Source organism: Carya illinoinensis, chromosome 11 (genome assembly GCF_018687715.1).
Source record: "Carya illinoinensis cultivar Pawnee chromosome 11, C.illinoinensisPawnee_v1, whole genome shotgun sequence".
NCBI classification, from domain to species: Eukaryota; Viridiplantae; Streptophyta; class Magnoliopsida; order Fagales; family Juglandaceae; genus Carya; species Carya illinoinensis.
The window spans coordinates 25,227,638-25,254,645 of record NC_056762.1 but is presented as its reverse complement, the minus strand read 5'-3'; the positions used below and the strand labels follow the sequence as shown (position 1 = coordinate 25,254,645).

General features: G+C 39.0%; 1 protein-coding gene across 3 annotated transcripts; it reads left to right on the top strand.

Moving 5' to 3' along the window:
• Positions 1-459: 459 nt before the first annotated feature.
• Positions 460-24,216, top strand: LOC122281718. Of its 3 annotated transcripts, XM_043093462.1 has the most exons (17): positions 460-617; positions 754-826; positions 911-942; positions 6,514-8,381; positions 8,474-8,959; positions 17,190-17,608; positions 17,816-18,294; positions 18,672-18,724; positions 18,810-18,917; positions 19,000-20,786; positions 20,960-21,068; positions 21,344-21,524; positions 22,121-22,188; positions 22,327-22,442; positions 22,540-23,424; positions 23,692-23,788; positions 23,898-24,216. In XM_043093462.1, the coding sequence occupies exons 4-17, from the start codon at positions 6,524-6,526 to the stop codon at positions 23,912-23,914; spliced, it is 6,663 nt and encodes a 2,220-aa protein (XP_042949396.1). In that variant the 5' UTR covers positions 460-617; positions 754-826; positions 911-942; positions 6,514-6,523; the 3' UTR covers positions 23,915-24,216. The 3 variants fall into 3 exon arrangements, with proteins under 3 accessions (XP_042949396.1, XP_042949394.1, XP_042949395.1); XM_043093460.1 differs by lacking the exon at positions 911-942; XM_043093461.1 differs by lacking the exon at positions 911-942 and having other exon boundaries at positions 754-853.
• Positions 24,217-27,008: the final 2,792 nt, after the last annotated feature.

Below are 27,008 nucleotides of genomic sequence, written 5' to 3'. Positions count from 1 at the left end.
AATTATATTATAATAATATTTTATAATAATATTTGATATATAAACTTTGTATAATTTTTTTTTTTTTAAAGAATAGATTCTACCAAGAATTCTTAATAAATATTGTTAACAATTTTAATGAGGTATTTTTTTATATATATAGTTATAAATCATATATTTTTTTAAAAAATAGTAAGTCACATTCTATAATTAAAAATATTATTTAAATATTAAAAAAAAGAGAGAATTGGGGCGATCGGACGGTCAAAAATGATCCTTATCACCTTCGTCATCTTAGCCTCACACTGCTTCTTAATGATCTTGTATCACAGGCTAATAATCTCCGTCCGATTACGAGAATTCGGTAGGATTTCGAACGATAATCATGACGGCTGTGACTCCTCGTGAAACCGAGATTCTTTGGTCTTTCGAAATCCGAATCGCTAGAAGCCACGTGTATTTAATTATTTAATTGTATTCTGTTTGGACTGACAAACAAACGAACAAAACGAAGGCAGTAACGTCACTTCCGCGAAGTTATCACACACACGCATACTCTCTTCTCTTTCTGCTATACTTTTCTCTCGCCGTCGATTCACCGGAACCCTAATTAGATCCGACAGGCTCTCAAGACTCCGGTATGTACACAGTATCCTGCGACTGCGGTTTTCGATTTGATAGCGTTTTGCGGTGTCCTCTGTTTGAGTGTGTTGAAAGCCTGACCCTAGGGATTTTAATGGTATATATTGTTTATAGCATTTATTTTGTATGTAGCGGTAGATGAGCGTACGATTGAGGAGCAGTTGAGAGATCAAACGGGCCGGATTTCGTCACCGGATGGAGGGAGGTAGCGTCTCTAGACTTACTTGTTCTGGTACTGTTCATTTCCTACATTTCTTAAAGTGATAGGGTTTTTTTGTATGTATATTAGAGCAAAGATGTTACCTGGTTTGCTTTCAAATGGTGAGTCGCTTCAAACATACTCTTAGTTTATTTTATCTGTTGTTCGAATCGGTACGTACTTTGCGCGAAACAGTAATGTTTACTAGGTAGTCTTTAAATTGATTGAGAAAGTAGTTAATGCTTGTATTCTTTTTGGTAGTGTTCAGGTTGTATGTCAGTGTATGTGCTTGTGTAAGTGGTTTGTGAAAGGGGTTTTACCTTGTTTAGATGTGTTGGTAGATTAATACACTTTTCACTATTTAATAGAGAAGGATACGAGTTTACCGATAAAAAAAATAGAGAAGGATACGAGTTTATTTTGGTATTCAAGGATATAATAAACAGAAAGTTCTGTCCTTTTTGTATGCATATCAAACTTTAGCAGTAATATAACTGCCCTTCAGTTTATAGGTTTACTTGTATGAGTATTACAATATTAACTGGGATGCTATTAGGCCAGCTTTCTATGGGTCTGCTTTTTCATTTTTGATGAGAGAGTTGCACAACTGAAGTATGTCTCTTCGTTGTAACAAGTAGATGCTAGATACATTGAGTTATTGCTGATTATACTTCTAAAAGTAAGTTTTCTACTGTTTTTTCATTGGGGTACACTTATTAGGTTTGAGTATGTCACCTCCAACTCATTGGTAAATTGGAGTTCTATGCCACTTAGTGCATTCCAGATGGATATTCTCTTTTAGAGCAGTTTACGGTTTACTTTTCTGTGGTTCAACATATTTGAACTTAATGCCCTTGGCTTCTATGAAAAAGCACCTTATAGTTTGGATTAAATTGACATATTTTGGTGAACCAATCTAGTGATTGCTGTCATCCTAGTTGCGCACAATATTTATTCATCCTCTACCCTAGATGCACCCAATCCTTTTTTCCTTCTATTGGTACTATTAGCACACATACTTTTTGCCCGTGTTACATTTTTTGATGGAGCGTTTGAGGGTCAAGAATGAAGAACTTTAGATGCATCCAATCCTTTTTCCTTTTATTGGTATTATTTGCATGCACACATCCTTTTCCCCTTTGTTACATTTCGGATGGAGTGTTTAAGGGTCAAGAATGAAGAAATGTTGATCATGACTTGCCATCACTTGATTGGTTTGGTAAACATGTAATTTAATTCAACATTAGGAGCCATTTGGACTGTGAGAATTCCTCGATATGCACTTGAGGGAAATTTCTTCACTGAGGGCATGTGCAGACCTGGGATTAGTTGGGACTTTACTCTCAAACACCTAATGCCAATAAAAAAAAAAAATCAAAATTAGCATCATGTTGACCAAGATTATGCTTTCTGTTCTTATGGATGTAGCCATTTGGTGCTCCCTTGCCTACTTTTTTGGTATGCATGGAAAGGTCCTACTCTCTTTTAACATGTGCGATATCATTATTTTGATTTCTATCTGACTTTCTATTACAAGCTTCCAAAACATTTAATGATAAGAGGAAATTACCTTTGCTTGTAACCAATGAATTCCTATGAATAAGGTGTAGAAAGCCGTGTGTTTAAATTTTTGGTATGTATTGCTATGCATGCCATGAAAATTTTTTCCAAAAACGAATTTTATTTATAGTTTATTTCTTTGCATTTTGATTATGGATCCTTTTTTGGCGCTGTTTAATGGAGTTTCTTAGCAAAGCGACATAAGTTTTATGCTTTATTTTTTGACTTCCTTGCAACTTTATTTCGTTTTAAATGAGCGTAGCCCTCAACCCTGATTCTATATTTGAAATTCCTATAGTTTATTTCTCCAAATACATCACATTAGATACACTAGGATCATCTTCCACACAACTACAATTTGTGGGCTGCCGTATTACTCTCTCTAATTTGCAAAGACGTCTACTATCCTTTGGGGAATCTAGACATAACCCAAGCCCAATTCATCTTGGGAAAAAAAAAAAAAAAAGTAGCAACCTCGCAATGGAGTATAAGGTGGCATACAAAATTTTCACACTTTCTGCACATACCTGTCAATCATATTACATTTGCTTACGTTATCTATGATGAGGATTTCTCCTAAGGAGGCCGTCCAAGCAAAGAAGTGGCTCTCCTGCACCTGCAGTCCATCAAATACTTTTCAAAGGAAGGAGTTATTATTCTGAGGTTTAAGGACGCCATAGAAAGATCTAATAGTGAATTTCCCATTCTTGGAAGGGTCACACTGCACACATCTACACCTCCAAGGCCTAATGTAGTAGAGTGCAAAAGACTAAGAACTCTGTGAAGGTATCAACCTTCTATCCATGTGTAGCTCTGATAAAAACTAACTTTCCACTGAGGGGAGCCTCGTGAGAACTCTAATAGATCAGCCACTGAAGCCTTCCGTGCATGAGCAGTACAATACACCTCTACAAAAGCTTCCTCAGGGACCTATCATCACACCGTAAGTCATGTCAAGATCTAGTTTTATAGCCATCACCCACCTCAAGTCTAGTATGACTCGAAACAATCATTCATATACCTTATTAGAACAGCATCTTCTCTGTAATCCACTATGGCTTTCCACAAGGCATCTCTCTCATGTTAGGAACAATAGAGCCATTTCCCTACAAGGGATTGATTTAACAAAAGTAAGTTTCAAACTTCTAAACCTATAAAACAAGTTTCAAAATTCTGAACTCCCGAAAAAATCAGTGTCTTCACCTTGGCCCTGTTTTGCATCAATTATTATGGAACTTAAGTAGCTTATCATGCATTTGAACATCCGGTGCCTACATAAACGTAAAGGATTAACTTCAACACTTTGTTTACAAATGGTTTTCTTTGATCTGCCATTCTTATGATGAGTATTCCATTTTAATTTTACAAAAGTAACTTTTATCAAATTTATTTATTTATTGATTTATTTTTAATAAAAGTAAATGGTTTTAGGTGCATGCCTGTATAAATGATTGACAGTGTCAAGTATGAAATGGAAATTTGGATTGACCTAGCAGTATCTACTCTATATTAAGTTTTAAAATAGAACTCTTAAGTCAGAAATGAAAGTGATAAAGAGGGTTTCACTTACGAATAGAATTGAGCAAAGTTGTTTCTTCTGAGTTTCACAATCAGCTAAAGTTGGCTACTCTATTCATTTGTCCTTTTAGCCCTATAAGCACCTATTTTTACCCTCTATGTTATTGCTCTCTTATATACTCAATTTGGTCAAGAGACGGAGAACATTCTTGCGATTATGATTATCATTGTTATTATTGATGCGATTATGATTATCATTGTTATTATTGATGTCCTAATTTTTAATGTTATGTTGTAGTTGTAGGTGTTATGAGTATTGTTACAATCATTCCTACTTTCGAGGAATTTTGTGAAATGAAATTTAATGCTTATGCATAATTGGCTATGAATTTGGTTGTAAATTCTTTTTTTTTTTGATAAGTAAAAATTTTATTCATCAAATGCAATAGGCGAAGCCCATATACACAGGATGTATACAAAGGAAATGCCTAAATACATTCTAATACTAGAAAAATGAGGACAAAAACTCATGGACGGCCCTCCATTAAGTACAATAGCTGAAAACCAACTAAACAAGGAACACATAAAAAATTTCCAGAGTTCTTGTACATTGCATTCCCTTTTAATGCATTCCCAATTATTAAAACACCTCTCATTCCTTTCCAACCAAATGCACCACATAATGCACAAAGGAATCATCTTCCACGCAGCTGCCAATTGAGAGCAAGTATTAAGTCTAGTCCAACATGCGAGTAAATCTACCAATGATTTTGGCATAACCCAGGTCGGTCCGGATCTTCTAAGAACGCCATCCCATAACAGTTTAGCCACATCACAATGTAGAAGTAGATGATCCACTGATTCCGCAGCTTTCTTGCACATGAAGCACCACTCCATAACAATCATTCCACGCTTTCTCAAACTGTCAATTTTCTGAATATTCTCAATTGTTGCTGTCCATACAAAAAAAGCAGCCTTTGATGGAACATGAGCCTTCCAAATACTTTTACAAGGAAAAGAAATGTTATGCTCAGCGGACAATATCTTATAATATGATCTAACAGAAAACTTTTTAGATGCTGTATATCTCCAGTACATTTGATCCCTCTCATGTCATCTAATATCCACTGAATACAACAATCTGAAAAAATCAGTAACCTCCTCAATTTCCCAATCCTGGATAGGTCTGAAAAATCTAACATCCCAATGCACCTCTCCATTAGAGTAACTCATAAACTCTGAGATTGAGGCCTACTGTTTAACAGCCAACCTGAAAACAGCCAGAAAAGCTCTAAACAGTGCATTCTCACTACACCAAACATCAAAACCAGAATCGAACTCTTGAACCATCACCTGCCACAAATTTGACTTGCTTCACAAAATTATCCCATCCTTTTCTAATAAATTTCCATAAACTCACACCATAAATCCCCCTTACTCTCCTTAGTGCACCATTCCCCCCAATCACTCCCATACTTCCGAACAATCACCCCCCTCCACAACACTTCCTCTTCCCTATGATATCTACACAACCACTTCCCCAACAACGCCTTATTAAAACTACACAAATTACGAACCCCCAAGCCTCCATCAGCAATCAGACAGTAAACTGTTTTCCAGCTTTGTAAAGTATCTTATTCTCCTCTCCCAAACCACCCCACAAAAATGCTCTATACAACTTTTCAATACAATTAGCCACTCCAAATGGTAAAGGAAATAATGAAAGAAAGTAAGTTGGGATATTAGAAAGAGTACTCTTTACAAGGGTGATTCCACCACCTTTTGACAAAGTCGGTTTTTGAATGTTCTATATGTGTTTTATTGGTGTGAACCATTGGTTAGAGCAATGGTGTTACCTATTAAAAAAAAACATTGGTTAGAGCAATGGTGTTATTGCTTTTCCTTAATTTGAGGGTCATCTTTGTCTGTGTCTCGAAGGTGGTACTCTGAAAGCACTACCACTCAATTGCTGCTGGTTCTTGCTAGATATCATTGATAGTTCCTTACTGTAATGTATGTTGATTAATTTGGGGTCTCATTTTGACTCAATTGTAGAATGTGGCTTATGCCTTTCCAATGCTTGTATCATATATTAAATTCAGCATTGGGACACATAGTTTTCTTTGATCTTCTAATATGTGCTTGTCACTTTATCAAGTATGTCAGGATGATGCCTATCTTGGGGAAAATGAATGGAGACCGTTGTTCTGCTTCATATGTACTGTGCACCGTTTTGTCTCCAATTTGGTTTCACTTTGGGGTTGCTTTTGTGGCTTGTAAAAGCATTCCTTCAGTTATTGGTTGGACACCCTCCCTTGATGAAGTTAGTGATAGAGTCTAGTGGTTGATATAACCTAAAGGGAGCAGAGGAAAGGGGGTTTTTTCCCTTCAGTTTTGTTCAAATAGTCTGCAAAGGACAATGTTTGAACTTCAGGAAGATACTTTATGAAAATTTAAGCATGGTGACAAGGCTTTTTATTTATTCTAAATGTGGTCATCTTACTGTCTAGCAGGGATATTCATAAAATTTTTCAGACCATCTGTATAATATCTGCACTGTAGTCTCTGTCTCTATTTCTTTCTCTCCCCCCTCTCTTACCTTTTCTTTGTGGCAGGGATACACCCATGGATTATGATGATAATGATTTTCAAAGCCAGAATCTGCATTTAGCTGGTGAAGGAAGCACCAAATTTCCACCGGTTTTACAGCCATATGCTTTACCCAAGTTTGATTTTGATGACAGCCTTCAGGGGCATTTAAGGTTTGATAGTCTGGTTGAAACAGAGGTTTTTCTTGGTATCGAAAGTAACGAAAATAACCACTGGATTGAAGATTTCTCTAGGGGGAGTAGTGGGATAGAGTTCAATTCAACTGCAACAGAATCTTGCTCTATAGCAAGGCGCAACAATGTTTGGTCTGAGGCCACTTCCTCAGAATCTGTTGAAATGCTATTAAAATCAGTTGGTCAGGAAGAAATTATTCCCAGACAACCTGTTGTTAAGGAGTCAGATGCATGTGATGAACTGGGTCTCTTAGGAAAGCAAATGGAGCCTAGTCCAGTTCATGATGATAAAATTGTCCCCCCAAAACGGGATATTACAGATTTACAGTCTACGTTACTGCAGGATGAGATTCATGAAAACTTTTCTGGGTTAAAAGGGGATGTACTAGTGGAGCAGCCTCATGTTGAAGATACTTTACTATCTCGTGAAGATGAGTTTTCAGTGGGTGGAACATCAGGAGAGCAGAATCAAAATGATGCAAGTGTAAAGAGCGGTGTGCCTGTTATTGAGGGAAGTCTATTGGCTGTTGGTAAATCTGATGTTAGAAATAGAAGGGATGTTGATGCTTTGGCTGATGAACATCTGGTTGACAAAACACATAGAGATTCTTCTGATTTAGTGATGCAAGTTGGTAGTGTGGTTACATATGCACAGAATATCATTACAAGTGGTGATGAGGTGAAAAATGAAGATCTTCAACATCAAGTACACGAGCTTAGCGATATGGATTCAAATGGACTGCAAGCAGGAAATGGTGGGAGAGAGGAGGAATTTCATGTTTTAAGCAAAGATGCTGAAATGGCTGATCGAAATTTGGATGAAGATGCAGTTGAAAGTGGTACTTCCTATGCAGAAAGTCATCTTGGCTCAACATCAAAGGTAGAATCTGTGCAAGAAGGAAATGGAATTGGAAATTGCATCAGTAGGGTTGACAAGCCTTTTAGTATGGTAGACAAGAGTGATTCCAACTTGCACGTGGTGGAACAATGCTCAGAGGATGTAATGTCCAGAATTCCGAATGAGGCCAGTAAATGTGATATGGTTCTGTTTAAAGACACCAATGTTTGTGATCCCTCTAAAGTAAATACACATGATGTGTTGCCAGTGGCCCTCAAAGATGATATTAGTAATGAGGGATATATGGTACAAGTTGGCAATCCTAAAGTGTCACTAACATATGGACAAGAAAAAGCTGCTGAAAAGGATGTTGTTTTGTTAGAAGGTAGCCAACATTTAGATGGTGAGGTCTTGGCGAGTAAAAGTGAGGGTACTTCTTCATCCAAGGAGGACGATAAAGTTTCTGAAATTGAAGGTAATGAAAACAGTAATAGTCATGGGGGTGGAACTTCTAGTCTGACTTTGGCGTGCTCTTCGGCTGATTTGCTTAAGGAAACACATGGGACTGAATCTCTGAAAGAAGTTGATGATGTTTTAGGAGTTTCCAAGGAAAACCTGATTGCTGAAGAACATGTTTCGTCTTCCAGTCGACATGAATCCAGTCAATCATGTGAAGAAGATAACATTTATGGGAAGGGTGGTATTCCTAAACGTGATATAGATGCTTCGATTAGGAAAAAGGTTGGTGGATCTCTTATCATTGACGAGGGAGTTGGGAGCTCATCTTTTTGTGAAGGTAGTACAGGAAATGAGTCGTTGGTTTCAAAATTACAATTTGACGCAACTGTTGGCAATGAATCAGGTATATCATTACTCATCCTGTATTGGTAGATGCTTAAAAATATGTGTGAAATCGATAACTTTTGAGGTTCTTTATTTTCTTTTCTTTTGCAGCATCAAATGCTACCTTGGAAAATGCGAATGTCGCATCCTGTGACACAATGGCTGTTGTTCTTTCACCTTCTGATGATGGTATAACTGCGGATAGAATTATTGACTGCAGAGAGGTTCAAATAACAACTTCTTCTGTTAAGGGGATTATCCACTTGGATAAACAGGAGCCAAGTACTACCGAACTATCTACTGATGGAAGAATATCTAATTTGACAGAATCTTCAGAAGTGAAAAATGAACAAGGTCCTGTTTCTGAAACTGAAAAAGATGCATCTTTGGATTCTGCCAATAAGTTGTCACGAGAAACAGATGATCGATCTGTGTCAAATCCAGAAACTTGTAATGCAGAAAGGCATAGTGAAGTTCAAACAACAGTTGCTAGTGGAGTTAATCAGCAATCTTCTCGGGGAATGGAAATCCATGCTGTTATCTCTGATATAGCAGCGGACGTGGGTGATGGTGAGAATGCATCCTTGGATGTTTCAGGTGGGTATTTGTAATTTTATGGCATCTGTTTCAATATTTCTTTTCATCATTCAGTGTTAAGACTGATAAGAAAAATTGACTCTCTTTTCCTAGTTCCAATATATATGTTTTAAGTAGTTTTTCTTATCAGTAATATGTTAAGTTTTTAACTTCATTTGATGCAAAGTGCAATTGTTCCCCCACCCAACCTACTAGTCATCTTGCAATATGATTATCAAGCTAGCAAAGTTGTAACTATATCCCCCAACTAACACTTATTAAGATGGACAGCAGATTTGTGACATGGCACAATCCTTGATTATGTTCTTGTTGCTAATGAATGTTTAGATAGTCGGTTGAGGAGGTGTTCTTTGTAAGCTTGATATGGAAAAGGTGTATGATCATGTGAACTGAGATTTTCTTTTCTACTTGATTGGGAGATATGGTTTTGGGGAGAGGTGGTGCTCGTGGAATGTCTCTACTGCCCAGTTTTCAATGTTGGTTAATGGTAACCCATGTGGCTTTTTCCATAGCTCTCGTGGTTTGAGATTGAGATGGGGGAACCCTTTGTCTCCTTTCCTTTTTGTTATTATCATGGAGGCATTGGGTCAGATGGTGGAGGCTATTTTTTTTTGTATTTTTTTTTGGGGGTTGGGGGGGGGGGGGGGGTGCAATATTAATTGTTTGGCGAGTTTTTTGGGTTGTAAAGTTGCTTATCTACCAATGAAATATTTAGGCCTTCCGCTGGGGGCGTCTTTTAAGGCTAATGCTATTTGGGATGAGGTCGTTGAGAAAATAGAGAAAAGGTTGGCTGGTTGGAAGTGGTTGTATTTATTAAAAGGGGGCAAAATTACTTTAATAAAGAGTACCCTTTCCAATATTCCCACTTACTTTCTATCTTTATTTCCATTGCCTACAAGGGTGGCCAACCAGATTGAGAAGTTATTTTGTGCTTTCTCGTGAGGTGGAATGGGAGAGAAAACTAAATTCCATCTTGTTAGTTACAATAAAGTTTGTTCTCCTATTTTGAATGGAGGTCTAGGGGTTCGTAATTTGAGGATTTTCAATAAAGCTTTATTGGGGAAATGGTTATGGAGATATCAATTGGAAGGGGAGTCGCTTTGGAGGGAGGTTATTGATTGGAAATATGGTAGTACTTGGGGGGTTGGTGCTCTAATGAGAGAGGTAGGGGGGCTTGTGGTGTGTCTTTGGAAGTTCATGGGTTGGGTGAGTTTCATTAATCATGATAGTTATGCTGTGGAGAGGGCTCTAGGATCCCTTTTTGGTTTGATATTTGGTGTGGTGTTCAAGCCATCTATAGGGTGTTTCTGGCTATTTTTCGTCTGGTTTCTAATTGGCATGCATCTGTTTCTGATTTTCTAGTCTGTTCTAATGGATCTTTTAAGTGGGATGTTTGTTTCACTAGATATGTTCAGGCTTGGGAAATTGATGAAGTTTCAGTTTTTTTTTTTTTTTAATCAGATTTTTACTCTTTGAGACTTGTTGGTAATGATGGGGATGGGATGTTGTGGAGTCCAAGGGATAAAAAGTTTTCGGTTCATTCGTATTACAAGCTGTTGGTTGTTCACCATAGTCCTTTTCCTTGAAGCATATTTGGAGGTCTCATGTGCATTCCAAAGTTGCCTTTTCTTTTCTTTTTTTTTTTTCCTTTTTTTTTTTTTTTTAATGTGGACTGCTCTTGGGAAACTTTTGATGACTGATAATTTGAGGAAGTGCGGTCTTATTGTTATGGATTGGTGTTTCATGTGTAAAAAGCATGGGGAATCTATAGATCATTTACTTTTGCTTTGTGTGGTGGCAAGGGCTTTGTGGGATGGAGTTTTTTGTAGAACCGGGTTGGCTTGGGTGATTCCTTTGAGAATGGTTGATCTTCTTGCATGTTGGTACAGGCTATGTGGTTGCTCTCATGTGGATGTGGCTTGCAAAATGGTTCCTTTGTGTCTTATGTGGTGTATTTGGATGGAAAGGAATGAGCGATGTTTCAATTATAAGGAGCATATCTTGGAGGAACTTCAGAACTTTTTTGTGCACTCTTTATTGCTTTGGTTTTCTGTTGTAGTGATTAACAGAGCTTCTGCTCTTGATTTTTTGTTATCGTTTTCCGCTTCTTAGAATATATTCAGGTGTTTTCTTTTGTATACTTTGTACATGGGCATCATCTATTTCATTCAATTTAATAAAATTGTCTTACTTTAAAAAAAAAATACTGCCTTTGTGGGGCCAAACCATATTTGGGATTATACACCAAAACGACTTGCCAAGGTTACAATTAGAGCCCCTTGAATATTATAAAGTGTAGCAACTTCTCTTTTCCTAGCAAGTTTTACAACTTCCACCTATAAATCCCCAAAGCCCTTGTTAGGCCATTCCATCATAGGTTGCATGGCACAAATTCTACACTTAAATTTCGCTCTACTATCATTTTTAGAGACCCAAGGAATGTCCAAGCCACATCTGGACATATATTCCAAAAGGACTAGTTAAGGTTATGATTCAAGCTCCTTGAAATCATTATAAAGAGAAAGAAAGCAAGAACTTCTCTCCCCCAAACTGTGTGAGATGCCATTCACCACCTTCCTTTACTCAATCAGGGGTATTACAGATCATAAGATTATGTTATGCCCTACTAAGCATTGTTGCTTAGCAGGGCTTGTGTTTGGTGAGGAGTGCTAGCTTAAAGCTCTTACTTATGGCTGGTTGAATAGCTTGCTTCCTTTACCCCTATGAGAAAGGTCTACTCTATATATGTATTTCCTATTCACCATTCGGTCAGTTATTGTTTCAAATAACTCAAATTAGCTCTTGCCTCTATTTCTGAATTATATCATTACTTTGCTTATGCTGCTTCCCTTCCTTTTTGTATACCAGGCTAAATACCGAAAACTGGCCAGTATTTGACCTGGTAAGAAACACCCACCTCTAGTCCCGACACGATAAATTTTGGTAGTACCGGCTAGTACTAAACAGTATTAAAAACTTTGGTTAGACCGTCTCTGCCACCATCTTCTCTATTGTTTTGCTGTTATGCATTTTCCATTTTATTCCAAAGGAAAAGAATAAAGAAATAAATAAAACACTAGCCTCTGCTCCCAAGGAACTCAGTACCCAGAATCAATCACAGAAAAAAAAAAGTTTATACTTTTTCTTGGCAACCAAACAAAAACGGGTGTGGTCAACTAGGAAAAGAAAAGCAAAAAGGGGGAGAGTGTGTAATGCCCCAATGGAAGGTCCAAATTTTTTTTTATGAGTAAAAATATTTTATATATCAAAAGGAGCCAAGTACACTGAATGTATACAAGAAAACACCTAGTCCATAATAAAGCCCCCCTAGTGACCCAAAAACAACCCTCAAAACACTAATCCCAAAACTACCCAAAATACCCAAAAATTACACTGAACCTCAACCCCTTGTTTCCCATATAACTAATACCCAAGCCAAACCCCAACCCCTTGTGCTTCCCGTCTTCACATTGCCCTCCCTTTAGACTTCCAACTGAGCTACCTTCCGTAGTGTCGTAGTTAATTGCCCAAGAAAGACGCTATAACCCCATGTTTTTCTTGTAACTTTTGGTTTCAAGCGTGTGGCTTGCCTTGATCGTGGTGATTAGTTCATTGAACTGGTCTTCGCATCCTCCATGTGAAATCCCCACAAAAGGCAGAATCTCGTTAACTTAAGGCAAGATCCATTCCGCTATTGGAGGAAAAGAGACCAAGGGAGTAACATTATCCTCAAGACATATTAACCAATTGCATTCTCAATTTTGGACTTTCTTCCACGCAAGGCACCAATGACAAGTCCCGGACCTCCTCATCAACTCCATTGTTTCTTTCCATCCGCATTAGAGCTTCTAGGCTGACAGCAAGTCCCTTCACCTTAGGCGACCCTAAACGAGCAACTTCAGCAGAACCTACATCTCCTTTACCATTTTCGAGCAAGGGTGTAACACCGCCTAACGGTTTATCCTGTGTTACCTAAGACGAATGACATTCCATTACTGCATTCTCTACACCAACATCCGACAAAGACCCCACTTCAAATAACCTAGATTTCCTTTTGACTCGCCACGCTCTCCTGGATCTAGTTATAGGGACATGACTGAATCCGATCTTCTGTTTTCCTTTATCTGAATTTAAAGGAATCGGGCCTATCTTAGTCTTAACAGCCCTGTTTCCTCCAGCTAAAAGCGTGTCTATTTTTGTTGATAAGAAAGCTATCTCTGTCTTCAACTCGGCAAGTTGGGTTTCCATGTCCTTTAGAGAATTTTGCATTGCTTCAAGCTGGTTCTGAGGTTACGTGATTTGCAGACCACTTTCACCATTCCCGTTACTCTGAGCCACAAAAGCATGACCCATCTTCAAAGCTACCGCATACAATCGCTTCGCCACTGTGGATGTGCTTGGGGTCTTTGGTGTTCTCAATCTTCTTTTCCTTTCTTGACCCCTCATCACAGGGCAAATTCGCGGCTCTACTTAATTCCGCTACAAACTTGTCTCAACCTTGTCGTTCATGCCCTTTAGGAATTACAACACTGCTCTGCTGGCCTCCTCCACCATTAGGGCTGAGCACCGACGAATCGGAGTCGGTATTGGAGCCATTCGACTCTGACTCCGACTTTGTTGGAGGCCGAATCCGACCTCTGACTCTGATGGCGTTAGACTCCGCTTCGTCTCTGCCTTCGACTTGTCAGAGTGGAGTTGGAGTTGGGCGACGGCGTTGATTTGGTTGACTGCGGTTGGATTTGGTTGACTGCGACGGCACTGTGCAATGACCTAGATCTGCGACGGCGTCGGATTTGGTTGACTGCGACGGCACCGTGCGATGACTGATGACCCAGGTCTGCCTTCTTTGCCGATTTGGGAAGTTGGGAACTGGGTATGGGATTGGCCGATTGGGAGTGGGGAGTGGGGACTCGGGGCGACGGGGATTGGAGAAAAGTTAAAACTCTTAGGACTTACTAAGTTAGGGCTGCAGGACAGAATGCATTGAGGGCAATAGATGCTACGGCACAGTTTTGGTCAATTTAAGGAGCAATGGGCTGGGTTTTGAACTTTTGGTTGTAGGCCTGTAGGAGTGGCCCAGTGGGCAGCCGGCCCGGCTGGCCTTCTTCTATACATAGTTTGGGCTTTTTAATTTTTATATTCCCATATCTTAAGCTAAACCATATTTTAAAAAATATTAAATTAAATTTTAATCTTAAAGTTTGAATACTATTATGTAACTAATAGTATACTATTATATATATTTATTAGTAATACACTAATACTAATACTATTAGTCTATTAATATATACTAAATTAGTAAAATTTATTAACTTATTTACTATAGTCTAATAACTAGATAGTCTAGATGTAATAACTAGTAACTAATAATATGTAATAACACTAGTTACATAGTATTAATAGATAATAACTTAAAGATATTAATTTAATTATTATACATTAGTATTACATGCTATTATAAATTTATTATTTATATATTAGTGTTACATGTTATATTAGTATTACAATGTTACATGTTATTAAGCATTTTAGTATTTATATATTAATATTACATGTTATTATATTTATATTTATATGATTAATATATAGAAAAACACATTTTTTTAATAAAATATGTACATTAGCGGAGTGGAGTTGGATGCGGAGTCGGAGTCGGACTCCGACTCCGACTTCCCCAAGGGAAAAAACTCAGGAGCCGGAGCGGAGTTGGATTTTTGGATTTCTGCTCAGCCCTATCCACCATATTCGGTGATAGTTAGATACCAACCATGCTTGTTGGAGCATCGTTGGGCCATGAATTCTCTTTTACCTTCACGCAAGTGTTTTGTATAATTTGTATTTCTCCTCGCCATTAATGTTTCTCCCACCATAGCAATCAACCAATCTTTACCATTATGACCCATTACTACCGATCTCCAAACCCTTCTGCCCCTCTCCACTATTTTTAAAGAAGACCTTAAAGTTTCTGGCAAAAACTCAAAAGCCTTCGATTCCACCCAAAAACGCACCATTTGACCCATATTGATACAACTTCAAAAGCAGAGGCTTTTCAAGCTGTACGGGGCCTTCATACTGTTGGGAAAGGTTGGAAAAATGCCCAACTCAAAAGAAACTAGTCGCCGGAGGTAGGCCGACGTCGGAGGCCAGCGAAGAGGTCGGCGGTGTCCGTCAATAAGTTCTGTGGAAGCCAGCAGGGTCACCGCTCCGGACAAATCTTGGAAGAAGAGACCCAACCCAACCCGAAATACATGGCCTATATTCCAAAATGACTAGTCAATGATACAATTAGAGCCCCATTGGAATCTTATAAAGAACAATAATTTCTCTTTTCCAAGCAATGTGAGATCTCATACACCACCTACCCTTAAAAGGACTAGTCAATGGAAGGTCCAAACCATATTGCCTATACTCCAAAAGGACTAGTCAATGATACAATTGGAGCTCAATTGAAATCTTTTAAAGAGCAAGAACTTCTCATTCCCGAGCAATGTGGGATTTCATATATCACCTATCTTTAATCTTATCATATGGGGGTATCACAATCTACCACCCTTAAATTCCCTACGTCTTCATTAGGCCTGCTTGTTATAGGTGGCACAGCTCAAGTCCCATATTTCTGGTTGGGACTGGCTCTGATACCATTTGTAACGCCCCAATAGAAGGCCCAAACCATATGCTCTATACTTCAAAAGGACCAGTCAATGATACAATTGGAGTCTCATTGGAACATTATAAAGAGTTAGAACTTTTCATTCCCAAGTAATGTGGGATCTGATACACCACCTACTTTTAATCGTATCATATGTGGATATCACAGAGAGAAATGTACCATTTGGAGGAGTTGAAGCCACGGTGGAAGAGATAAAGGTCGAGCTTCATGAGATTCTTGGTGTGGGTCGTGGCTACCCTTGTGGCAGTCATGGTCAAGTGTATGAGGAGAGCGACATTGTTTTTGGCCTTCTTCAAGAAGTGAAAACAATGGAATCCACTGTAGGCACCAACTTTCCCTATTCTTTATTATTATTATTATTATTATAAAGGTTGATTTGTCTTTGAATCTTGGAGGATATCTATATTCTATTCTGTACTACCTTTGTTTGTGTAGCAAAGGAAAAATGTAGCCGTTAGGAGGATTGACGTGGAAGAACAAGGGGAGGATTTGATGATTGTGAAGGAGCAAAGTATCCAATGCTCATTGAATGGGCCGTTGCAGTGTTGTAAATATATTAAGCAATCACTAACTGTAGATTGATCAGGATATGTTTGAAACACTTCGATAATTTGCCTGTAGATTAATTATATATATAGTTTATATATATAATTAATTGATTCATACATAGACTATCCTGAAATGATACATTGAAACGGTACCAGTATCAAATATTTCGTTCCAGTGCCTCGACATAAAATGTCACCAGCACTGTATTTAGAACTTTAGTCTAACCTTGGTCCTCCCCTTATATTGCTTCTGTTTTATCTATTCTTATCCCCTAATACAGTGCAACTTTAGCCTTTTCTTTTTCTTTTCTAGATTTTCTTGCACTTTTCCCTTTTTATCATCTAAATAAAAAGTTTTCTTACATTGTCAGAAAAGTTCATCTATTTAGAATGCTACTTTTGACATAATAATTCTTGTTTGGTCTAATTTTGATACCCAAATTATCTTTACCAAAATTATAATGTAATATGTAATGTCATGACCCCATCACACTGTACAAAATTGGTTAAATGAGATGCTTTTTCTCCAGTTTCTCTTCAGCCGGAAGGAGGAGAGGCGTGATATGCTAAGTAGACCCCTTGTGAATCCAAATTTGTACGAAGAAATATGTTGTTGCTTTAAAAACTACATGATGTGAAAATGCTAGCATCTCATGTTTCCTTTCCATTGCCTTGTTCACACTTTTATAGAAAGAACAGAGGAAAGATAAGGTAGAAAGAGTTAAGTGAATGTACTCCTGGCACTTGCTAGCACCCAAAGTTCAGGATTTATTTCTAAGACTATAACAAGGGACTTTTAATATATGATCGAGAAAGGTTTGAAGTAAGAGTTTGAATCGCCTTGGTTTTGAATCTAATCATGTGATAATTTTTGTTTACAATTGAAATCAATTTAAGAATCTTGTTCCTTGGAATCTCCTTTCTTTCTTGGTGAATGTACTGAAGTGCAACATTTTTGTTCTCCTGCATTATTAATGTTTTTTAAAGCAAATTACTGGATTGGATTTTTCAGGTGATGTTTCAAGAGTTAATGAAGGTTCCTTGTCTTCTGCCATTTTGCCTGAATCTAAAAATAAATTATGTGCACTGGAAAGTGTAAGTACGTCTGACAATCTTGATAAACCTACTGGTTCCCCTAATATCATAAGAACTACAGAGCTTTCTTTGAGAGAAAATGAAAAGAACCAAGTGAAAGCATCTATAGAAGAGGGAGTCAATGGGTCCACAGATCAGAACGCTCCTGTTTCTGAGGTCATTGACGTGGATGCCAATAATGTTTTGTCTATATCTGGGAATCCAAAAGGAAGTGACACCTCCAAAGTGGAGAAGAGCTTTGCTTTTGAGATCAGTTCATTTGCAGATCTGTCTAGAAACGACACCGGCAAGAATTCAGAACCCTTTCCTTCTATTTCTGCTGGCAAAGTTGCACCCGTAAGTTGTGTAGTTCATGGTTGACTTTATTTTAGCCTTTCATCTTTGAGAATTTGTTTTCTTCTCTTCGTCTATTTTGTCTTGGCTTGTTTGTTTTTGTTTATCTGGGCAAGATCCTTGGGGTTATATAAATCTGAAGTTTGGGGGATCTTATTATACCCTTGCACGATTTTTTTTTTCTACCCTCATCTAGAAGTATTTTTGAAGATTGTAGAGGGTTCTCCTTCAACTTCTGGCTTAGTCCCAAAGGATGCAAAGATTTCACAAGATATTTCTCATGGAAGTCCACAAGTATCTGAAGGACAAATTACACGTGGTCGTTCAAAGGGTACTCATGAGCGTAAAACAAAGCGAGGATCTGCTAAGGCAACTGGAAAGGAAACTGCTAAAAGAGGAAATCATGTGAAAGAAACCACTCCTGCGAGACAATCAGAAAGAGGAGACAAATCAACAAATGTGTCCTTGAGCCCATCTGCGATTTTCCAGTTTGTGCAATCCAGTGAAATGCAGCACTATGGGCATATTGAAGGCAGTAATGCGAAACCAATTTTTCTTCTTACTGGTTCGACATCAAGTCTGCCAGATTTGAATACTTCAGGTTCACCATCTACAGTGTTTCAGCAGCCTTTCACAGATTTGCAGCAAGTGCAATTGCGTGCTCAGATTTTTGTTTATGGAGCTTTAATGTGAGTTCTGTTTTCTTCTGTATTTGTATATGTAATATTGCTTTAAAATTCTGGGGTTAAGATGTAGGATTAATGTAATTCAGATTATGGCAGTGGTTGTTCTGCTTGACTGTGTTTGAAGACATCAGTCTCACGCCAGTGTCTTGCATGACCCTCTCCATCTTTCTTCCTTTTCTCAATTGAAGAAAGGAAGACAAAAAAGGAAAAAAAAAATGGAACCCAAAGCAAACCACTGATATCTTTTCAGATTGGGTGCTAATGGGATGTTCTTATAATTGCATGATTTTGGGTATTTTACAATATGGAGAGAGGAACTTGCCACCTTAAATAATGATATTTAAGATGTTTCAGATTTATGTGTTTGAAATTTTCTGCAGTCAAGGAACAGCACCTGAGGAGGCACATATGATATCAGCTTTTGGTGGACCTGGTTAGCTTTCTCTGTCTCTCCTATATGCTTCCCTTTTGGCACTTGGTGCAATTATATAGTAACTTCTGACATTCTGTGGCTTTAGATGGGGGGAAGAGCATTTGGGAGATTGCCTTGCGTGCCTGCATGGAAAGGTTGCACGGTCAGAAGTCACAACCCATCACCCCTGAAACCCCTTTGCAGTCACGTCTGGGTAACTCTTTGGATTTCATTCTGATTGATTTCTCTCGTGGTTTATTGAGTTTGTAACTGGGTTTCTGCATTCACAACTGCAGGTGTGAGGGCTTCTGAACAAGCAATTAAACAAGCTTCACTTCAGAGTAAAGGTATCTCCTCACCTCTTGGTCGAACCAGCAGCAAGGGTATTCCAGCAGTTGTAAATTCAATGATACCCCTCTCATCACCACTGTGGAATATTCCTACCCCTTCTTGTGATGCCCTGCAATCTAGTGTCATGCCAAGAAGTTCAGTCATGGATTATCAACAGGCACTGACTCCATTGCATCCTTATCAAAGTCCAGTTAGAAACTTTGTCGGACACAACACGTCGTGGATATCTCAGGTCCCCTTTCATGGTCCCTGGATGGCTTCTCCTCAAACTTCTGCACATGATGCCAGTGCTCGTGTTTCTGTGTTGCCTAACACAGAAACAATTAGATCAACACCAATAAGAGAGCTATCAATGCCACAATCCTCGGCAGCAAAACATGTCCCTACTGGTCCAATGGTTCATAGTGGGGTTGCTACTGGTGCTCTCCTGCTTGATCCAAAAGTAGCAGCAGTAACACCTGGACAGAATTCTAAAGATTCAAAGCCTAGAAGAAGGAAAAAGGTTCCAGTTTATGAGGATCTTGGCCAGTTTGTTTTGCAAAGTCAATCTCAACCAAAACCAGTTGCAAATCCTGTTACTAGTCACCTGTCTACCTCTGTGTCTGTTACAACTCAAACTGGCTTTGCTTGTAAAGCCACTTCAGAGAAATTCGTCATATCCGAGTCTCCTATGTTGTCCGCTGAGATCCACAAAAGGGGAGACCAAGACGTAGAGCAGAGGGCTGCTTTGTCAGAGGAGACCCTTGGTAAAGTTAAGGAGGCTAGGTTACAGGCAGAGGATGCTGCTGCTCTCTCTGCTGCTGCAGTTAGTCAGAGTCAAGAAATATGGAGTCAGATGGAAAAGCAAAAAAATTCTGGTTTGGTACCAGACACTGAAGCTAAATTAGCTTCTGCTTCAGTTGCAATTGCAGCAGCTGCTGCTGTTGCAAAGGCAGCTGCTGCAGCTGCAAATGTTGCATCAAATGCTGCATTGCAAGCGATGCTAATGGCAGAAGAAGCATTTATTTTAAACGGTTATGGTCATCCTGGTCAAAATAATGGAGCTTCTCTAGAAAATGCTACTTCTGCATCTATCTTGAAGGGTGAAAATGGAACGAACAGTTCTAGCTCAATTATTATTGCTGCCAAGGAGGCTGTTAGAAAGAGGGTTGAAGCTGCTTCGGCTGCTGCTAAAAGAGCTGAAAATATGGATGCAATTGTTAAAGCTGCTGAGCTGGCAGCCGAGGCTGTATCACAAGCTGGAAAGATTGTTGCTATGGGTGATCCTTTGCCATTACGTGAGCTAGTAGAAGCTGGTCCAGTTGGCTATTGGAAAGTATCCAGAGATTCTTCAGAGCTAATTTTGAAATCTAGTGACAGGAATAGAGATCTAAATAATGACAGTGTTATAGGAGGTCCATATACTTCGACAAAGTATTCAAAAGAGGGACCCTCAGACAAGCAAATAACTCAGATTACTGCACAGGAAATATCACCAATTCTAACAGAGATGCCGAGGGAATCATTGGAGGATCATAGTAGATTGGTAGATGGCATTTCAGGTACTGTTACGACTAATGAAAAGGATTCAAGAGGACAAAAGGGCCGAAAAGTTTCTGATTTGGCCAAGACTATTGATGTGGTTCCTGAGTCTGAGATTGGATTAAGATCTTCCAGCACCATTAGGAAGGAGTATGCAAACGCTGTGGAAACCTTTAAACAGAATAGCATCAAGGAGGGTTCACTTGTAGAGGTCCGTTGCCCGAAAGTGATTTTTAATTTTCAACTATATTTATCAGAATTACTTTATAAACCCCAACATTTTTTACCCCATTGCTTTTCATTCTTTTTGTTCTTATTGTTGGATAACAAGGTATTCACCCTTTTTTTTATTATCATTATTAACTTAGTGATTTTATGTTTTAGGTTCTTAAAGATACAGATGGATTTAAAGCAGCTTGGTTCACAGCCAATGTATTGAGTTTGGATGATGGGAAAGCTTATGTGGCTTATACTGAACTTCAAACAGATGATGGTAAGTTGCTATTGATGGTGGCAGCCACAGGCAAGTTTACCTATGCCACGGGTATCTCTTTCCTTTGTGTTTTGGAGAGGGTGGCATTTGGACAAGCCAGCATAATTACACATGTATTTATATGCTTCCATGGACTCCTTGCTTGTCACAACCATTATTGCTAGGAGTGTAATCCATATAGGAAGGTGATGTTGAGAAAGAATAAATTATGCTTTACGCATTTAAAGTGATCAATTCTTCATTTAGTTTATGTTTACCATATCTCAACTGTCCAGGGGAAGGACAGCTAAAAGAATGCATTGCGCTTCAAGGTGAAGGAGACAAGCCACCAAAAATACGAGCTGCCCGTCCTGGTACTGCCTTGCGATATGAAGGAACGAGGAAGAGACGTAGAGCAGCCATGGGGGACTATAATTGGTCTGCTGGAGATAGAGTTGATGCATGGATTAGAGACAGGTATGTGTGTAGATCATGTGAGTGTATATAAGCGATATATATGAGAACTGGAAAGCAAAAATGGGAACCCATGGGATGCTAAATATTATTCTTAAAGAATTGAGAATAGCAAGTTATAAGCAGTCATTCTGACCCTCGGATATTAAGTATTTTTCTAAACCATTGGTTGCCAAGAGGTTTTGTCAGTCTTCCTTTTTTTCTTTTTTCCTTTTTTGAGTAATAATATGTTTTCAAATTTTAGGGCAATTATTTAAAACTGAATTTTAAATCATGAAAAATTTGAACATTTTTTTTATGAGGTGGATCTATCACATTGGTTGGTTGTAAAAGTGTTGTAAAACAATTGTAGGTATATTATTATTCCTAAATTATGTAAATATGATCTAATTTTCTAATCCTTTTCTCAACTGTGTAGACTCGAGTATGAAGCTTGGATTTGTAGATCTGCTATTGCTTGTTTTCTTTTTCAAAGAAGATATTGCGACCCTCATTCTCATTATTTTCATGGACCTAGTGTTTGGGTCCACTCCACAGCCCAAAAAATCTGTATACTTCATATTGCAGTTGTTTAATACATCTTTGATATTATCTTCCAGCTGGTGGGAAGGTGTTGTCACTGAAAAGAACAAGAAAGATGAGACTGCATTAACTGTCCATTTTCCAGGTATTTGTGCCTGTCTTTTATTTATTTATTTTTTTCGTGTGTGTTTTGGGGTTTTTGTGGGTGGGTGGGTGGGGGGGGTCCCTATTTCTGCATCTAGGACCTATGTGCTGGAAATGATTCGCTATTGGGTTTTTGCAGCTCAAGGAGAAACATCAGTTGTGAGAGCCTGGCATCTTCGGTCATCTCTTGTTTGGAAGGATGGGGAATGGATTGAGTGGTCCAATTTGCGAGAAAATGCCTGTGCTTCCCATGAGGTGCTTTCTTTAGATTTTCTGTTTTAATTCTTGATTGTCTAATCATATCTGAAGAGTTTTTACTTCTTTTTTATTCTATACTAAATTTGGTGTTCAGGGTGATACGCCACAGGAAAAACGACTCAAATTGGGCAGTCCAGTAGCAGAGGCCAAAGGGAAGGATAAGATGTTAAAAAGTAAGGATGTAGAAACAGGAAAACCTGAAGAATCAAGACTATTGGATTTATCAGCGAATAATAGGATTTTCGATGTTGGTAAGAACAGCAGAAATGAGAAAAAGCCTGATGGTCACAGAACAATACGAACTGGTTTGCAGAAGGAAGGATCGAGAGTGATTTTTGGTGTTCCTAAGCCTGGAAAGAAGAGAAAATTCATGGAAGTAAGCAAACATTATGTTGCGGGTCAGAGCAATAAGATTACTGAAGCAAATGACTCTTTCAAATTACTCAAATATTCGTTGCCTCAAGGATCAGGATCCCGTGGATGGAAAAATAGTTCTAAAAGTGATTTGAAGGGAAAACAGCTTACTGAAACCAAGCCCAGAGCTCTTAAGTCTGGAAAAGCGCAAAGTGTCCCTAGTAGAATTATTCCAGCTAAGGACAACCTTTTGAGTGCAGTTTCTGCTCCTGATGGTGGTTCTCTGACAGATCATTCAGCGAAAGGGAAGGATTCTGCAAGTCATGCTGAGAATCTAGCAGGAAAGAACAACAAGATGGAAATTGGATCACTTTCTAGCACTGAAGGAGTCACAGAGGGCCCGCTTTTATTTACTTCCCTGGCTCCTTCATCTGATGGATCCTCCAGGAAAGTTTCCACCTCAAACAAGAAATCAGAAAGAGCGAATAGAGGAAAACTTGGCCCCGCTGGTGGAAAGTTGTCTAGAATTGAAGAGGACAAAGTTTTTAACAGCAATCCTGCAAAACCAACCTCTGAAACTGTTGAGCCTCGTAGATCAGTTCGCAGAATTCAACCAACTTCGAGAGTAAGTATTTAGATACATTTGTCTCGTCCTAAAATATATTTTCTTTCCGGAATCCTAACTCAAATGGCATCTCCACTCCCTTAAAACGAGCTTGAGAGTGAAATTATAATGGGTTTGTGGTCCATTAGAGGCATGCAGGTGTATGCTCAAATGCCTGCAGGTCTTTGTGAAACCATTTTTAAAGAATTCGTTTGTCTGTGTACTGGTTAACACATTTATGTTTTTAAACTTTGTGCGTTTTGCGCTTGTTGATTGTACTGGCTACAGCTACTAGAAGGACTGCAAAGCTCATTGATCATCTCAAAGATTCCTTCTGTTTCGCACGACAAGGTTCACAAGAGTCATAATAAGAGTGCATCTAGGGGTAAGATGTTACCTGAGAATTCATTTTGGAAATTTCCATGTGTCGTGGCAATCATCAAAACTCTCCTCTGGTGTCTGGTATGTAACTGATTGCTTGATTTTTTTTACAGGGAGTAACAATGGTTGAAAGGAGCATTTGCTATGGAGGACTCCAGTCCTGAAAATTTTAATCATTGGATGACCAACACACCAAGCTTAGTTTGTGTATATTTATAGTAGGGAAGGGTTAGGAATGGAAATTCTTGCTTCCTGTTGTTTAGTCAATATCTAGTGGGTAGATAATATTGGTTTTAATTTCTTCAAAAGTATACTCTAGATCCTCCCCTATTAGGTTGTATATGGAAATTTCTCCATGTAATTGGGCTTGAAATTACTGAGGAAGTTTGTAGATGATCAATCAGGAGATGCTGCTGCTTCTTTTCTTGCTGATATCAACTTCTTCGATGTGCTGTGTGTTTTCGCGTGCGTGCATGTATAGTGTGTTCCTTCTGTATTTCGATGTGGCCTTCTATAGCTGTCAGCCGGATATCCAAACCCACGCATTCCTCAAAACCCCCACCCCCCCCCAACTAAAAAAAAAAAAAAGGTAGTTTGATTGTTGTTCGGATCGGTTAAAGTACTTTATTACTTTGTAATCCTCGAACGGAACATCTTTTAACTTTTGGTTTTGGGGCCACCCTGGGGAGAATAATAATGATCAACTGTAGTTTTCTGTTCTTCGCAGCTGTAAATTGTTACTATGCACTTGGCAGGCAGTGTAGTTCAATAGACACGTACACCGGATCTGCGAGCATCGGTGAGCTCACTTCGAGGGTGAGTGGTCTCCAAGAATTGCAGAAAAGAAAGATAAGTGAACTCTAAAGTTGTGTTGATTTTTCATAATGGTGGAATTCCCTCGTACATGATATACATTCCTCTTTTAATAAACTTCCCTCGAGCGTCCACAGGGTTACCATACGTAATGCCTAATTAAAAGACAAATGTTTGTAATTGGACTACACAAGCCTAATTACGGATAGGCTAGAGGCCTTTCAGGGAACTATAAATAACAGGACTTAACTATAGGCTTAACAAAGTAAATGACAATGTAAGTGGCCACGAGGCTCAACCCAACACCAACTGCCCGTAAGCCCGTAATGATACTTCCTTCCTTCATTATTCTCACTCGAAACCCTAGCCACCATGCCGTCTTGATCCCCTGGTTGCATATGTCAGCGAGTAGCCTCGACCCATCATAATGCCCCCTCTTTTAGAGCACATTGCCCACAAAATGTAGGAATGAAGCTTTCAACTTGTAGTAATTTCCCAAGTGGTGTCCTCTCGTTTTGTCCTTGCCAACGTAATAATAGCTCCGCCATGGGTTGTTTTATATCCAATATCTTTTTGGGCTATGGTTGTAAGAGCCCCTGGGGTACGATTGGAAGAAGTACAGTAGTTGCGGTGATGTGCTCTCCCAGACATTTTTTGGGGTGGGAGATGTGGAAGACAGGATGGATCTACACCTTTGTGATAGAAGCCACACTCTTACTCACTTGTTTGTGGCATGTTGGGTGATTAGATCTAGGGTTACCTCAAGGCAACACCAAGATCCGATTGGTATTTGGGAAAAATATTCATTGAAAATAGCATAATGATAAAGTACAATGCAAAAATCGAAACTTATAGTAGGGTTTCACTAGGGTTCGGTGCCATCCTTCCCCAATAATTTCCCTCTAACAACTATAACATAAATCAAACTCTCAAGTTTAAGGAAATAAAATCAAATGCTTAAAATAAATGGAATAAACTCAAACAAACTAAAAATAGATAAACTTCCTAATTTAAAGGAGATATTCGGCCATCCCATTAAAAACTGACCACTCCCCTAAAATCAAGGGGTTTGCCTCCTCCCCTAAATTCAAGGGATTTGCCAACTATTCCTAAAATCAAGGAATTGGCCAACAACTTGATCCTCCTCTAGTTGATTTTGTCTTGAGCGCCCAATGACCCATCACCTAAGCCATGCATGTACCCCAATGCCACCCTCCTAGCCTTGGCACACCTATCCCTTCTAGTGGCATTACGAATGACCCTTCTTGTATCTTCGTCAATTATCCCCCCTTCAAGACGGACATTGTCCTCAAGGTCCAAATCTAGAAATTGATCCTTGAGTATCCAAACACTCCCCTAAATTCAAGGGATTTGCCAACTATTCCTAAAATCAAGGAATTGGCCAACAACTTGATCCTCCTCTAGTTGATTTTGTCTTGAGCGCCCAATGACCCATCACCTGAACCATGCATGTACCCCAATGCCACCCTCTTAGCCTCGGCACACCTATCCCTTCTAGTGGCATTACGAATGACCCTTCTTGTATCTCCGTCAATTATCCCCCCCTTCAAGACCGACTTTGTCCTCAAGGTCCAAATCTAGAAATTGATCATTGAGTATCCAAACACTCTCCTATGTAGCATCTTCGGTTGGAAGCCCCCTCTATTGAACCAAGGCTTCGGTTCTCACTTGACCACCCTTCCTCACAAGCCTATATTCTATGATCCTCTCGGGTTGGATTTCCATTCTTCCCTCTTCATGCGCCATGGGCATCTCACTCACCACTTTGGTTGTATCTCCAACCTTCCTCCTTATGAAAAATAGGATGAGTGTGGACCCCAACTGGTAGGTCTAGCTTGTAAGAAAGCTATCCACACTTTTCCAACACTTGATATGGGCCAAAATACTTAGCCCTCAACTTGCTCAATGTTGCTTTGGATAGTACCTTGTGCTCTCTTAGTAGGTACTTGAGAAAGACCCACTCACCGGTTCAAAGGACTCCATACTCCTCCCCTTGTCAAAGTACTTCATTTGGTCTTGAGCATGTGCCAAATTCTTCTAGAGTTCCTTCAAGACTTCATTCCTTTCTCTAAGCTCCATATCCACCAACTCATTTGGTGAACTTCCCACTTCATAGGGTAGAAGCACCGATGGTGGCCTCCTAGAAAGTGTCTCAAATGGTGTCATCTTGATAGACCGGTGGTATGATGTGTTGTACCAAAATTCAACCCATGCCAAATGCTCATCCCACTTCTTCGGGTATCGGTGCAAAAAGCACTTAAGGTATTGCTCAAGAATCTGATTGGTCTCCTCCGTTTGACCATCAGTTTGGGAGTGATAGGTTGAATTTCAGGCTACTTCGTCCCATGCATCTTGAAGTACTTTCTTCAAAAAAATTTCATGAACACACG

Excerpts from the sequence above, each read along its gene's own strand:
- LOC122281718 (XM_043093460.1), top strand. The coding sequence starts at position 6,524 with ATGGATTATGATGATAATGATTTTCAAAGCCAGAATCTGCATTTAGCT. Across the intron at positions 8,960-17,189 it reads TGCATCCTTGGATGTTTCAG|GTGATGTTTCAAGAGTTAAT; the intron begins GTGGGTATTTGT and ends TGGATTTTTCAG. Across the intron at positions 22,443-22,539 it reads ATGCCTGTGCTTCCCATGAG|GGTGATACGCCACAGGAAAA; the intron begins GTGCTTTCTTTA and ends TTTGGTGTTCAG.